Source organism: Thamnophis sirtalis, unplaced genomic scaffold (assembly GCF_051295495.1).
Source record: "Thamnophis sirtalis isolate CommonGarterSnake01/CBP01778 unplaced genomic scaffold, rThaSir2_p1.2 scaffold_8, whole genome shotgun sequence".
In the NCBI taxonomy this organism is placed as follows: domain Eukaryota; kingdom Metazoa; phylum Chordata; class Lepidosauria; order Squamata; family Natricidae; genus Thamnophis; species Thamnophis sirtalis.
The window spans coordinates 69401694-69417529 of record NW_028261388.1 but is presented as its reverse complement, the minus strand read 5'-3'; the positions used below and the strand labels follow the sequence as shown (position 1 = coordinate 69417529).

At 37.1% G+C, this 15836-nt stretch overlaps 1 protein-coding gene across 7 annotated transcripts in view; it reads left to right on the top strand.

The window, feature by feature from the left end:
• Positions 1 to 15836, top strand: part of ANKHD1 (ankyrin repeat and KH domain containing 1) — a 122382-nt gene that overhangs the window by 86369 nt on the left and 20177 nt on the right. For all 7 annotated transcript variants that reach the window (XM_087721855.1, XM_087721854.1, XM_087721852.1 and 4 more), the window contains 7 exons: positions 875 to 991; positions 3605 to 3779; positions 4813 to 5269; positions 9490 to 9633; positions 10181 to 10291; positions 13140 to 13289; positions 13386 to 14995. In XM_087721855.1, the coding sequence (XP_087577981.1) occupies positions 875 to 991; positions 3605 to 3779; positions 4813 to 5269; positions 9490 to 9633; positions 10181 to 10291; positions 13140 to 13289; positions 13386 to 14995 (2764 nt within the window). The remainder of the gene's footprint in view (positions 1 to 874; positions 992 to 3604; positions 3780 to 4812; positions 5270 to 9489; positions 9634 to 10180; positions 10292 to 13139; positions 13290 to 13385; positions 14996 to 15836) is intronic.

The window sequence follows — 15836 nt, the reverse complement described above, 5'->3', positions numbered from 1 at the left end:
CACACGCAGAGCCCCTGCCTTTTCTTTTTGTAACATTAAGCTATGTCGATTTCAACTCCCAGAATCCCCTAGCCAGCTTAGTAGGGGGAATTCTGGGAGTTGAAGTCCACATAACGTAAAGTAACCATGCTTGACAAAAGCTGCCCAAGAAATGATCAGCTTTATCTGTGTCTGGATTGGGGCTTAACAAGCTATTTCAGCTCAGTCACATGATCACCCAGCAGGCCATACCCAGTGAATGATATCAAGCTGGCCACACCCATCCAGTCGGCCACACCCAGTGAGCGGAGTTAAACTGGCCACGCCTATCCAGTCAGCCACAACCGCCCTATGTCATTGTCCCTCAGATCAACCATAGCCCTGATGTGGCCCTCCATGAAATTGAGTTTGACACCTCTGCCTTAGAGAGACCAGAGCATTAAAATGTACATTAAATATTAAAAAATTAATACTCTTTTAGTTACTAAAGATAATTTTGCTTTTAACACTTTTACTTGAATCCATTTTGAAGGGGAGAATCAAATCATACCCTAACTAGCTAGTTAACTTCATAGATATTCATATCTGTGGTGTTATACATACCTCCTGCCAATTCTTCAAATTGCTGTCATATTTCAGTGGCTCTAAATGTCTTATTTATTTGTGAAGTTAATTGATTTGAATTCATTTAATCATTTGATATTTAGTTTCTTTCCTAATGTGTCCTAGGCCTTGTTTTTTGTTTTTAATATGAAGCCAGCATACTAATAAAAGAAAAGTAGAACCCTCAGATCAAAAAGATTATGTATTCCTACCTTAGATGAAGTTGTAGTGCAAGTTACTGTGAATATGTTTTGAGTACTCTATCTTACGTTTCACATTTTTTATTGAAAAGGAATTGTTGAAAAAGTGTCATCAGTGTGTTGAAACGATTGTGAAGGCTAAGGACCAGCAAGCAGCTGAAGCAAACAAGAATGCAAGCATCCTGTTGAAAGAGCTAGATTTGGAAAAGGTGAGATATACAATTACATCATCTTTCTTAATAACATTCTATTTACAGATAATCCTTGAGTTATGACAGCTTACTTAATGATGGTTTGAATTAACAAAGGTCTTTGAAAAGGGTGCTTTACAGCCCGTTAAACACTTCTGACCCTCACAAAACATTACACAAACACAGTGACAACAGGCACGATCTAAGTGCTTGGCAACCTTACAACCAGTTGCCAAGTGTCCCACAATCTCTGCCAGCTTCTCCAGAAAGTCAGCAGATAAGCCAGTAGGGAAAATTGCAAGATGCTGCTGGCTGCTAAGAGGACTCCCTCTTGTCTCTGGGGCTGACTTAAAGAACTCATTATTGAAGGATTTCAACTTCATGCTTGTTTGCACAGAGGTGAAATTCTTCAGCAGGCAGTTCTTTCAGCCAGCCCGCAGCGATTTGAGGGAGCCAAAATGCAATAGGATTTTCACTTACTGAGCAGATAAGGCAGCGCAGTAAAGTGAGCACAGGCAGCCTCAGGATAGATGGAGGATGCTCTATGGGCCTTATGCAGGCCATTTCAGCGTTCCTATTCAGGAGCTGAAAATCCTGCTGGGTTTTGGCAGGGAGGATTTTTATCAGTGAAAAGGGAGGTAAGCCATGTGGGGTGCATCAGGGAAGAAAGGAAGGTCCTGTGCAGGCCATGTGCAAGTGTCTTTCCCCTCGTGGGCTGCAAATCTGGTTTGAATTTCAGCAGAGCAGATTTTTAGCTCCTACCGTATTTTTCAGACTATAAGATGCACCAAGATTTTGAAGAGGCAAATTTAAAACAAAACGTTTTTGCACTCTGTAGACCTTCCAAAACCGGGCCATTTTTCATCAAAAAAGGGCATGCATAGCCTTTAGGAGGCTTATAGAGTGCTGCTGGGGGGGCAAAAAATGGCCTGTTTTTCCGCTCATTTCTGCCCTCCAGGAGCACTCTATAAGCCTCCTAAAGGCTCTGGGGCGGGGTTTCAGGAGGCAAAAATTGCTGTATTCAGTGTATAAGACGCACCCAGATTTTCAGCCTCTTTTTTGAGGGGAAAAGGTATGTCTTATACTCTGAAAAATATGGTAGGTGGAGAGAGAGAATGTAAGGCCTATGCTGAGCGTACTTACTATGAACTCCAGTTAACAACCCCAAGATTGCTTAATAACTGCAATCAATATCATGTTTGTTGAACAAAGCAGTCACATGACATTTTGCTTAAATGTGTGCTTTGCTTAACGAATTGTGGTCATTTACCTGAATAGTGAAAAGCCATTATATTTTGATACCATAGAGGCAATAGAAAATCTGAGACTGAATAATGTATTCTTTTTCTTTTATGATTTATTCAATAAAAGTTACATTCTGCACTAATAGCAACAATGTATCTTAAAATGATTCCTAACAAAGAAAATTGTTAGATGGTTAACATTTTATTCATATATCTTATTAATTTACATGCCACCTTGATCACAAAATGACTCTAGACATGTTATACAATAGAATAAAAACAAGGAAAAAGAACAAAAGAATAAACTTAACAGTAGAGTACATGGCATTTATTGTGAAAGTATTATTAAATACGTTCCCAACCCGGACATGAAGAAATGTTAGAACTAAGACAGCATATATTATCAGTACCTTGATGGACTTTTATGAATGTCCAGCAATCAAAAATTTAAGCTGTAATTTTTTTTGTTACTAAAAAAGAAGGTGTGTAATTGAAAAAATTAACTTAAAACTTTTGACTGTCTCAGAAAAGCTGATTAAATAGGCTTCATTAGAATGTAAATCTGAATCAATTCATAAACATATATTAATAAGTCCCAAGTAAATCCTGGGGCACAGTTTGATGGCTTGTACACACATCAACTTGAATTTCTGATTGCATGCAAGCATTCATTCTACCTCAGAATCCTGACAGCCTTGTTAGCCATTATAGGCTCCAAGTTAGCATATGGAGGCTAACAGAATTTTCTCCTGAACAGCCCAAACAAGCCAGTAACAAAATCAGAATTTTCTATAGTTGCTGTGTTAAGGGGAAAATATGAAATAAAAATAGTGTTTCTCAACTCAGCAATTATAAATGTGTGGACTTTTCACTCCCAAAATTCCAGGAACAACATGGGAAAATATAAATCTTTCTTTATGATGAAAAACTGGATGTATTATTTCCAGTTTTTTATTTGTTTATATCCCAGCCTTAACTCGAATAAAACTGTTTGATTATTGAAGGGGAAGTCATAGAAAAGATCTAAGAATGTCTAACTTAAGATACAGTTAGGAAGATATAAATCCACTCTTAGCAATGAATATTTACCAATTGTTTCTAGGTCAGTTGCTATCTCTAAGCTCAAAAGATTACCGACGTTTATTTTTGTGAGAAAAACTGGAAGTGGAAATTTGTGGGGATAGAGGGGAATATACTTAAACAAATACATAATCTGTAACCAATACTTGAGAGGCTAACTTTACCTGCCGTATGGTTTGTTGAACAAAGGGAAATAAATGGGAATAATCCCACACACTTTGCCTATTTGTGTTTGCTTTATGTTGAAAATATTAAGAAACAATTCTTAGTATCAGTATATACTATACATTGTCAATGTTTTTTATAGTCAAGGGAAGAGAGTAGAAAGCAGGCTCTTGCTGCAAAAAGAGAGAAGAGAAAAGAAAAGAGAAAGAAGAAAAAAGAAGAACAGAAAAGAAAACAAGAGGAAGATGAGGAACACAAACCAAAGGAACCACTAGAGCTTCAAGAAGATGAAGAGGAAGAGGAAAATGATGATGATGGTGAGGGACACAATTCATACTGTCTTTAAATCATAAATGGCATTCTAATATTAACGGACTGCAATTGCAAACATATTTCCATTTTTTGCAAACCAAACATTTAGCCCTTGGTTTAAATTATGTATTAAATGTACCTATACTCCTTAAATGTAAATGGCAAGTCATTAGAATAGGAAAGCATACCTTTTGCATCATATCGCTTGCTAAACTATTATACAGTGTATTTCTCATATGTCTTATGTAACAATTTATCCAGGTCTTTCAGACAGATGTTTTGCTATGTTAAATATTTCCCAATTTGTGTGATACTGCTTCCTCAAGATACTCCCAACCTGATAAAAATTTTATGTGACCATAGTGGCTGGAAACCATCCTAGCATATCTTTATATAGTATGAGTAAAGTTTCCCATTTTGGACTAAATTTAAAAAATAAACCCAAATAATGCTTTTTCCCCCTCCCCGTTATGAGTTGTATCTTTTGCTCTAAATTTTTTAGCTTAATTATTTATTTCACACTTCCAGTAATATAATGCATTTTTAATTGTCAGTTTTATATTGTAAACTTTCACTTTGTTTTCAGTGCCTTATTCTTATATTGGTCTTCTGATAAATATAAAACTAAGAAGCACTTTCTTAGGTAACACGTTTTCAGAAAAATGACCTTTATCTGTCATTTTCCATTCAAGGTCATATTAAAAAGTGAAGATCCCCCCCCAAATCCACTAAATTCCCATGGATATATCCATATAGTTTTCTTCCCACCAATTTAGAAGTGATTTGCCAATGCCATATTTTGAGGTATTTTTTCAAATCAGCAGCCTAAATTACCATCTATATTTTTGTGGTCTCCATCCAGTTATTAACCAAGTTCAATCTGGTTTAGCTATTTCAGGATCAAGTACCAGGATCTTTAGAATCTGGTTTAAGTTAGAGAAAAATATTCCACTTTGGACACTGATTACAAAACAATGCAGTCTGTATTATATTTCTAAAAGTCAAAATGTCTAAACTTTTATAATGTGTTTGTTTTAGTTGATTCAGAAATTCCTTTAGAGCCTCCAAGTGCAACTACCACAACTACCATTGGAATATCTGCAACTTCAGCTACTTTTACAAATGCTTTTGGTAAGAAGAGAGCCAATGTGATAACAACTCCAAGCACAAATAGAAAAAATAAGAAGAATAAAACGAAGGACACTCCTCAAAATGTGCAGATAATTTTGCCAGATCAGCATATAACTCTAGCACAGCAAAAAGCAGATAAAAACAAGATTAATGGTGAGCCAAGAGGTGGTAGTGCTGGTGGGAATAGTGATTCTGACAACTTAGACAGCACAGATTGCAATAGTGAAAGCAGCAGTGGTGGTAAAAGCCAGGAACTGAACTTCACTATGGACACACATTCTTCAGGTGATAAGCGATATGCCTCTGTACTGCTCCCTTCTCAGGAAGATAAGACTAATTCCTCAGTTTCCAAAGTACAAACCAGGTAAGTTATGAATCTTATTTTGTCAACTTCCTTAATGCTGTAAATTGACTAATGTTTTGAGCGCTAGAAGTGAAATGGTTAAAACATTATAGATCCCAAAATGTTGATTATGGAATTTCACTTTGCCAATTCTTTTTGATTATAAACAACACAGAAACTCTTGTTGACTAAGACAAAATGTGCCAAGTGTATCTATTGTTGACTTGAAGAAAAGAAAGAGTATACAGCTATGTGAAAAAGTCCAGCATGCTTTACGGTTTACAGTTTATGACATTTTTTGGATAGGCCATTGGTTTTATGATATTTTATGCTAACTGCTATGCAAATATTGTTATATTTAAAGTTTTTAAGTGAAAAGCATAAGCTTTTTGCAATTTGGTGCTGTTTGGATGAGGATTGTGAATTTTCTTGCATGCTTACAATGACTATGAAAACAGATTAACTGATGCATACCTAGTGGCATACGTGTTGCAATTACTAAGGCCGATGCTAGTGTTTTGTTAACATTTTTATAGTTTATGGTCCTTGGTTAAGACTCGAGCTGTTGAGCTACCAACCAGCCCCAAAGGCTGTGAATCTCACCGGAGATTAACCATCATCATCATCATCATACAGTGATACTCATTGTTATCGGGGCACTTGGTACCATGTCCAAGAATTTTACAAAATACATAAAGAAATTTCAGCTTCCTGCAATAACAACAGCTGAACTGCAAAAAACTGCACTACCAGAAATATCATATATTTTAAGAAGATACTTGGTTGATACCTAGGACTCTGGCAATAACCTGTATCAACCATTAGAACCAATCAGTGGTATTTGTGACACATTTTTAAATGTTCATTTGACTGAGTTTCATGTTTAATGAATAAGAAAATAGTAGTAGTAGTAGTAGTAGTTGTTGTTGTTATTCAGTCAAGTTTTGGACTGACTTAGTTCTTGCTGTCTCTTTTTCTTATATTTTGTGTTGTTCCGTTTCAAATGAATCTTTTTATTTGAGGAACCAATTAAGAAAAACATTGTTATTCTTCTAATATAAGACAGTGTACACTTTTGTTGGATTTGGCCTAGTAAGCATTAAATTTAATCTTTACTGCATTATGCTAAGATAGATTCCCAAACATTCTTCATTAATGGTACCCTTAATGTCTCACCACACTCTGCAGTTTTGTGTAATGTCCAATAAATGATAATCCTGGACTTACAACAGTTCGTTAAGTGACTGTTTGAAGTTACAATGGCATTGAAAAAGTGAATAATGACCATTTTTCACATTTATGGCCATTGTAGCATCCCCATGGTCATGTGATCAAAATTCAGATGCTTGGCAACTGACTCATTTATGATGATTAGTGTGTTCCAAGGTCATGTGATTATCTTTTGCAACCTTCTGACAAGCAAAGTCCATGGGGAAACCAGATTCTTTTAACCATGCTACTAACTTAACTGCAGTGATTCACTTAACATCTGTGGCAAGAAAATGGAGCAAAACTCACAACAACTGTCTCGCTTAGCAACAAACATTTTGTGCTCAATTATGATAATAAGTTGAGGACTACCTGTATTGCTGGGTTTCTCTTGAAATTTTAAATATCCTGGGGCACCACCATGAGTTCACTATACTGCTCTGGGATGCTGCAATATAGTTTGGGAACCACGGTGCTTTAAAAAAATGCAGATTATAATTAGCATACGTATTTTTCGGAGTATAAGACACATCTTTTTCCCTCAAAAAAGAGGCTGAAAATTTGGGTGCGTCTTATACACTAAATACAGCATTTTTGCCTCCCGAATCCCTGCCCCCTGTGATGTACCCGTGGTTCACCCATGAGGCCAATGTTGAGAAAAGACACGGACATGAGCTTTCTCGGGATGAGGCTACCCAGATTGGGGTCTGGGAGCCCCTTTTATTGAGATAGGACAAAGGCAGGAGGAGCAATCAGCATGTGATTTAAGACAGCCTGTCAAACTACAATTGCTAATCTACTGCTCAGGGAAGTTCTGTCTATATATGGTCAAATCCTGGGCGTCGTTGGGTAAGGCACATCTAGAGTGAACTATCAGGATGTTAGGTCTTTTAGGAGTTTGTTTTTTCCTGTGTGGTTCAGCGTGGCTGCGCATGCCCTGTTATGCACTGGGCCATGGGTGACGCCACACCTACACAAGAAGTTATATGACAACAGCCCCCTCCACCAAAATGGTCGTGCAGAGCTTCTAGGAAGCTTTTAGAGAGCTCCTGGGGGCTGGGGAGGGCAGAAATGAGCAAAAAATGGGTCGTTTTTTGCTCAATTTTACCCATCCCCTGGGAGCACTCTATAAACTTCCTAAAGGCTATCCATGTCCTTTTTTCTTTTTTTTTCAAAAAACGGGCTGTTTTTTGTTCCCTTCAGGAGCACTCTGCAAGCTCCCTAAAGTCTATCCATACCTTTATTTGGGGGGAAAGCGGGCCCGTTTTCACAAAAAAACAGGCCGTTTTTGGGAGGTTTGCAGAGTGCAAAAACGTTTATTTTCCTCTACAAAACCTTGCTGTATCTTATTCTCCAAAAAATACGGTACAATAGTAAAAACTATTGTAAATGAAAAGAGAAAAGATTAAAAAGGAAAAGGAAAATGGGTAGGAGGGAGGGAAGGACTGACTGTCTTCCAAGTTTCATCACACCTGTGTCTCATCATTTCAGTCCTGAAATGTCAGTAAAAGTCCACTAACAATCTCCAGAAATAACAATGTATCAGACAATCTGTAACAATACTTAGTCTATTCAAATAATGTCATAGAACTTGATTTATTTTTTTACTCCTTCTCACAAGAATCATCTAAGCTTTAATAAACCTCTTTTGCAAATCCAGTATAAACAATTATTCAGGTCATTCTCTTGGTTTGTTACTTGTAATATATTTTTCTTTTTTAAAGCATCAACCAATTTCTTTTGTATATCCAATGGAATGCTATATCCATAGCATTCTTGTAACTTGTCATTTTAGATCCACTTTCAGTGTCAACACTTCTGCTTGTCAGATAAAATTTGTTCCTATTCTGACATTTCTTCCAAAACATATTTTGGACACAGTCTGTCCATAAAAGCAAACATTGCTGCTATTATTAACTTCTGATTCCGTTTTTTCAAAAGTATCCTTCAATATTTCCAATGTTACAATATTTTGCATCATTCTGTAGCAATTAATTAAATTTATTTTTTCTCTTTTAATTAAAATCTTTAATTTCTCTAGTCCCCAATTTTTAAAATTGTTTATCTTTTTGATGTCTTAAAAAAAATTCAAAACAACTCTAATAAACCTCTTTTGCAAATCCAATATAAAAGAATTATTCAGGTCATTCTCGGTTTGTTACTTGTAATATCTTTTGTTACTTTGTAATATCTTTTTTCTTTTTTAAAGCATGGACCTGTTCTGCCTACACCAGATAAACTTTCTAGGCAACCATAAATGTCATTTATAGGCAGAACAGAAAAAAAGAGGTCATTTAATTAAAACCTTTTTAAAACAGTCATTTGGGCAAACATTACAGTCCTCCATCCTATTTCATCACAGGTTCTTTGATGATTGATATAATGCATTAAGGCAGCTGTGTCAGTTAGTAACTACATAGTAGGTAGAAAGAGGCATACCTTTCCTGCATGTCCTATGGTGGTAGAAAAATCTCAGCTTTCAAATATTGTACAAGTAGATCTCAATTTAGGACCGCAGTTGATCCCCAAATCTCTGTTGCTAAGTGAGACATTTGTTAATGTCAGTTTTGCTCCATTTTATGACCTTTCTTACCACAGTTAAGTGAATAATTGCAGTTGTTAAGTTAGTTACACAGTTGTTAAGTGAATCTGGCATCCGTATTGACTTTGTTTGTCAGAAAGTCGCAAAAGATGATGACAGGTCCCTGGGACATTGCAACTGTCATAAATATGAATCAGTTGCAAAGCGTCTAAATTGTGATCATGTGACTGGGGGTGCTGCAACAGTTGTAAGTATGAAGTCACTTTTTTCAATGCTGTTGTAACTTTGAATGGTCACTAAATGAACTTTTGTAAGTTGAGGACTATCTATACAATGGTGCTCTTAACCAGAGAGGTAATCTCTATCTACAATTATACAAATGATCATTTGGAGAAGGAAAGGTAAAAGTAAACAATTCTATTACATGTAACTAGATGTTTTCCAGTGTTTAATTACAAGTAGTTCATTATTACATTATCTTTATGTTTAGAGTTGAAGGAGAAGCTAATTCAAGTTTAGCAACAAATTATAAATCGGTATCCTTGCCTCTGACATCTCCAAATATAAAACTGAATCTGACTAGTCCAAAAAGAGGCCAAAAGAGAGAAGAAGGATGGAAAGAAGTAGTAAGAAGGTATGTTTTCAGCTTCATGAAATGCAAGTCATATGCGAATGTGTCATTTCATGTTGGTTGCATATTAGTTCAGTTTCTCCTGCTAGGGAGTAAGCTTAAAATATATACTTAGAATTGTAAACTCACTCACTTCTATATTGGACCAGTGTTGCTTCTGGCTAGCCAGATATTCCTATAAGGTACAATGCAATTGCATCCTAGAAGCAATGGATTCTTTGCAATAAGGAATGATCTCACCAGTTCTGAAGGAAGTCATTGCTGCACTTGACCATATTAGGTAACTTTTGCTCTGTCTGCAGCCTTACCTTTCTAATTAAGATTGCTGAGAAGAATTCTGAAAGAAGTGGGTTATCTGGGCCATTTTGGGTCTGGTTTCCTGCCTTCTGCTTTCCTCACATCAACAGCCCTGTGAGGTTCATTAGGCAGAGAGATAGTGACTGGCCCAAAGTCATCCAACTGGCTCTCATGCCTGTATTTGGGTTTTGGGATTAAAATCTGTATCTTATTTCTTTGTTGCCTATGAAACTGCTTTTTTATTACTTGATAGGCAAGTGGGCAGAGTTTTGAAAGAGACATCCCCTAGCAACACTCTACAGTCTACTCCAGTTGAACAATTTCAGTTGCAAAGGGGAGGACGCTGCTGTTCAGGAGCAAAAAGGTATACGGGGTGCACTCAATTTAAGATTGTGGATTGGACTGAAAAGAGAGTTAAGAATAAATAAAAAGCAAAGATATGATTGAAATATTGATGCTGTTTAGAACCCTAGCAATTATTGCAGTGAGGAACATGAAGAGACTGTTATCATATTTTCATATCACTATATGAAAGTTAAGGAGAGTAAGAATTTGGAATCTATATGAGGAATAGTTGAGAATTTTAACTTATAACTGATGGAAACTTTTAATATATATTTTTAATTGAAATGAGTAAATGATTAGAGCAAAATATCATTTCAATAAGTGAATAAAAGTAATATGAATACTTTTTAGTTTTGAAAGTAAAATATAAGTCTTCCTGCTGCTGGCAATGTGATCAATAATTACATAGGTACTGTATTTTTCGAAGTCTTAAGTGCTTCTGAGGGCTGGGGGAGGGGCAAAAACAAGCAAAAAATGGCCCATTTACGCTCATTTTTGCCCTTTTCAGCACCCAGGAGCACTTTGCAGACCTCCCAAATCCTCTTCACATCCATTTTTGCAAATGGGGCGGGGTTTCAGGAGGCCAAAAATGCTGTATTCAATGTATAAGACGCACTCAGATTTTCACCCTCTTTTTTGGGGGGAAAGGTGTGTCTTACGCTCCAAAAAATACAATCAGAATGGTTTATAGCATTGTAATTGTGCAAATAGTTCCCTTGAGATATGTCTAAAATAATTTGCAGTTTCAAAATTTGTGTTTCCAGTTTGGTAATAAACTTTGATACCTGTAAGAAACTTCAGAGAATAAGAAAATTTTTGATCTGGAATGCAGAGGCAAAATTAGTGTTTGAAAATCTCTTAGAATTCTTGAATTACAAGGTTTAGGTCAGGCATCCTTAAACTATGGCCCGCGGGCCGAATGCGGGCCGCCAATGCAAAATATCTGGCCCATGGAGTGGTGGGATGAAAAGCAGCTGTCAGCTTGTAAAGTAGTGTGTTAAAAAGTCTTTAAAAGTGCTTTAAAAACAGCCTTTCAGATGTTTTTCACAGCTGTGTGATCCAGGGCCAGTGGGTGATTAGGGAAGGGGCTGCTTTTAAAGTAGCGCTTTAAAAGTGGATGGGTGGGGAACATGTCTCCACGTCTCCTAGCTTTTTCAAAATCAGCTGAAGTTGGCTAACATTAATTAAAATGCAACTGCAGTATAATGCCTGAAGGAGAATTCACCCACTGCTTTGATTCTTCCCATATATAAAGTACATCCACCAAATTGGTTGCTGAACAATTTTGGTAGATATTCATGTGTGTGTATACACATGCACAAGTGTGGCAAAAAGCAAATCAGTTTGTGAATTCTCCTCCGGGCTTAAAAAACTTTTAGCCCTGTAATCCCAAATAAGCAGGCCCACACTTCCCATTGAATTAGTAGTATATTTATGTTGGTTAAATTGTTCTTCATTTTAAATATTGTATTATTTCATGTTTTTTTGCACTACAAATGAAGATATGTGCAGTGTTCATAGAAATTTGTTCATGTTTTTTTTCAAACTATAGTCTGGCCCCCAACAGTCTGAGGGACCATTTATCCCTCCTTAATTCACCATTGGAGGGTGGGTGGGTGGGTGTGCATGTTGATTCTTGCCTTCTTCTGCCTGCTTCCAGTGTCTCTCAAAGCCCATCTTGGGGGTTTTAGTTGCAGTCTTAATTGGTGCAGTTCTCAGTCTGGTTTATTGTGTGGTCATCTGAAACATATGATCAGGAGTTATTTTGAAGGAAATCTTGTTTGTTTTATTCTTTTTTTAATGGCCTGTATTAAGGAGCCTGAAGCTGCTGTTTTAATGAAGTTAGGCAAGTGGCAAGAAAGTTTGCACTCTTTTTCCCTTGGTGGGCAGGGCACGGCACTCTTAAGTAAATAGATTCCTTGGCTTGAGCAAGTACAGCAAGGACAAAGGCAAAATGGACTGCTAAATTGGCCACACCTACCCAGTCCACCTAACCATGACCACCCAGCCGGTCCACCCCCCCCCCCTCCAACAGTGTGAGGGACCATGAATCGGCCCCCTGTTCAAAAAGTTTGAGAACCCCTGGTTTAGGCTATGAAGTCTAACCAACATTAATATAATATAGACTAAATCATCTCAGACAAGAATCTACCCTGCCCCTTCCATGTTAATCCTGAACACATCTAACAACCAGGAACCCATTATCTCTTTAGATAATTGGTTCCATGTTGGATCCACTCTTATTATTAAAAGGCTCACCTAGCATTCAGTCAAGATTTGCTTATAATTTTATAATTTTGAAATATTTTTTGACCTTACGGGCATTAAGGATCAAGCTGTGGTATTCTCTTGCTTGAAGAATGCTATAAAATTCCTCTTTATTTGTATTTTTGCAGCTTCTGGTTTCCAGTCTCTTGATCATTGTTCTTATCCCATATAAACATATAGAAATGCAGTCACTGTATGTAGATATTTCACAGCTGTACAGCTTTCAAATTAATAGTACATACCACGAGTTTTGGTTTAAACTTACAGTGATTATGGAGTTTTATCGTTAACTGTAAAGATCCTGGCTGAGAATAAAGAAGAGAAGTAAGATGATCTTCGAAAATTCAGTTATTTAAATTAACTTTAATAGTAATCATTAAAAGAAAATCACATTAACTGAAGATTCACTTCAAAATCTAGAAACACCTTTGATAGTAATTAAGTTAAAAGAGCAGTGCTTTGAGATTGGCTCTTTAGGTTTAATAGATTGAAAAGTTCAACATTGTTTACCCCCCTCCCCCATTCTGCAATTATCTATAGTGCAGAATTTGTTAATAATAAGCCTGACAACAATTATAATGGCAACTTTTAATGTTTAGGTCAAAAAAGCTGTCTGTTCCAGCATCGGTTGTGTCTCGAATAATGGGAAGAGGTGGGTGCAATATCACAGCAATTCAGGATGTTACTGGTGCTCACATTGATGTGGACAAGCAAAAAGATAAAAATGGAGAAAGAATGATCACCATAAGGTAGAGTCCATAAGATTTTGCTTTGATTTTCAGTTGGATTAAATTGCACTGAACAAGAATTGTGTTTTACAAATGACATAACTTTTTCTGTTTCAGGGGTGGAACAGAATCAACAAGATATGCAGTACAACTTATTAATGCCCTTATTCAAGATCCTGCTAAGGAACTGGAAGATTTAATTCCTAAAACTCATATAAGAACACCTGTTTCCAGCACTAAATCAATCCATACCAATTTTTCATCTGGCATCAGTACTGCTTCAGCTTCAAACAAAAACTCATTTTCTATTGGAGCTTCATCTCTTGTCACGTCTCAGTCATCAACACTATCTACTTTCCAGTCTGCTAACAAATTAAGCAAAAATGTCCCAGCAAATGTGCGCTCTTCTTTTCCAGTCTCTTTACCATTAGCTTATTCCCATCCTCACTTTGCTTTATTGGCTGCTCAAACTATGCAACAAATTCGACACCCTCGTTTACCTATGGCCCAGTTTGGAGGAACATTTTCAACCTCTCCAAATACTTGGGGACCATTCCCAGTGAGACCAGTTAACCCAGGCAGCACAAATAGCTCTCCAAAACATAATAATTCAAATCGCATAGGTATCCAGAATGGTAGTATTTTACAGTCGGAACCTACAGGTTTAGCTTCTAGCAGTCCTGGCAGTGTCTCTTCAGCAGTTCCATCCTCTCAGCCACTTTGTGTGACAAATAATCGGACTCCATCATCAGTCAGGAAGCAGCTGTTTGCTTGCATTCCTAAAACAAGTACCATGACGACAGCAATCTCAACTGTGACAACAACATGTAGCACACTGCCTTCAACTCCTCCTGCACATGAAAATACTGGGAATGTTCCCACTACATTTCTACTCTCTAATGTTCCACAGGCACAGCAATCTGCACTTAAAACAGATGCTACTCCTCCTGTTTCAGTACCCAAAGAAAAGGCATCAGCGCCAGAACAACCTGTTGGCATTGCATGTGTGTCATCATCGGTTGCTACTAGTAGCAGTATCACATCTTGCAGCAGCCCAGGAATCCTAGAGTCATGCACATCCAGCAGTCCTGCACCTCCAGATAATGTCCCAAATGAAACACTGCCAGCTAATATGCCTGAATTAAGTCCTCCTATAACTATGCCTTTTTCTTCAAGTTCAGAATCCACTCCATTAACTTTATCATCGCCTAGATCGATTGCTTCGGAAAATCAGGACAATGGTAACTTACCTCAATTAGCTGTACCAGCACCAAGAGTTTCTCACAGAATGCAGCCTAGAGGTTCTTTTTATTCAATGGTACCAAATGCAAATCTCCATCAAGAAACCCAGTCTGTTTTTGTTACCAATGCCGTACCTTTAACACCATCTCAAGGTCCATCTACTACAGTTCACTTATCATCACCCATGAACATTATGAATGGTTCTCAGATGCATATTAATCCATCAAACAAGCCTTTGCCTCCTACCTTTGGGCCAGCAACACTCTTTAATCATTTTAGTAGTCTTTTTGATAGTAACCAGATGCCAGCTAACCAAGGATGGGGAGATTGCCCAATGTCCACACGAGCAGCAGCAGATCAATCTTTCACTGTCCAGTCTACTTTCTTAAGTAACTCTGTAATGGGGCACATGGAAAATGTACATCCTGATAACTCTAAGGCTCCAGGGTTCCGACCTCCTCAGAGAGTTTCAACAAGTCCTGTAGGTAAGTTGCTAAGTTTCCATATGAAAAAAAGTTTTTAGTCTGTGCAATGTAACTGAAATGCTGTAGAGATTCTCAGTCATCCAGGTCATGTTTGTCCCAAAGATGCTTTTTTAGGAGGCAACTGGGCTTGCTTTTTTTCTTTGAAGAAGTTTTGCTTCTCATCCAAGAAGCTTCTTCAGCTCTGATTGGATGATGAGGAATGGAAGGATTTATATCTTGAAGACAGCTGGTTACCTGCATTCTTTTAGAGGGTCATTGAAGCATTTGGAGGTTTATCTGTGTACTCAGGGTTACCGGAGTTGTGCTAATGGTTCCTGTAGTCTGCAATTTCTCTGGAAATGCATTCATACTCCCAAACCATTCGAAGGGTGCTCGATAAAACCTCCAAGTACTTCAGTGACCCTTTAAAAGAATGCAGATGACCAGCTGTATGCAAGGATATAAATCTTTACATTCCCGACTATTCTGTCAGAGCTGAAGAAGCATCTTGGATGAGAAGCAAAATGTCTTCAAAGAAAAAAGGTCCAGTTGCCCCCTGAAAAAGCACTTTTATAACTGAAACTGTTTGCAGAAAATTATCACTTATCCTGGGCCAAAGAAATATGGAAATGGGTATTATGCTGATCTTTAGCTATTTTTATTTGGCTGATATCATTTAAGGTGATTTAATTTTATTAAAGAACATGGGAAATAAGTTGAAACATAATAGTAAATCAACCCATGAATTGATGAAAATTTTGACTTGTTTTAGAAATTTCTTAAATTTTTTTTTAGATTTGTATCTAACTTTGCCTCTTCAGTCTGATTGTCATTCTCTACTTATACATTGTGTTATTAGTGT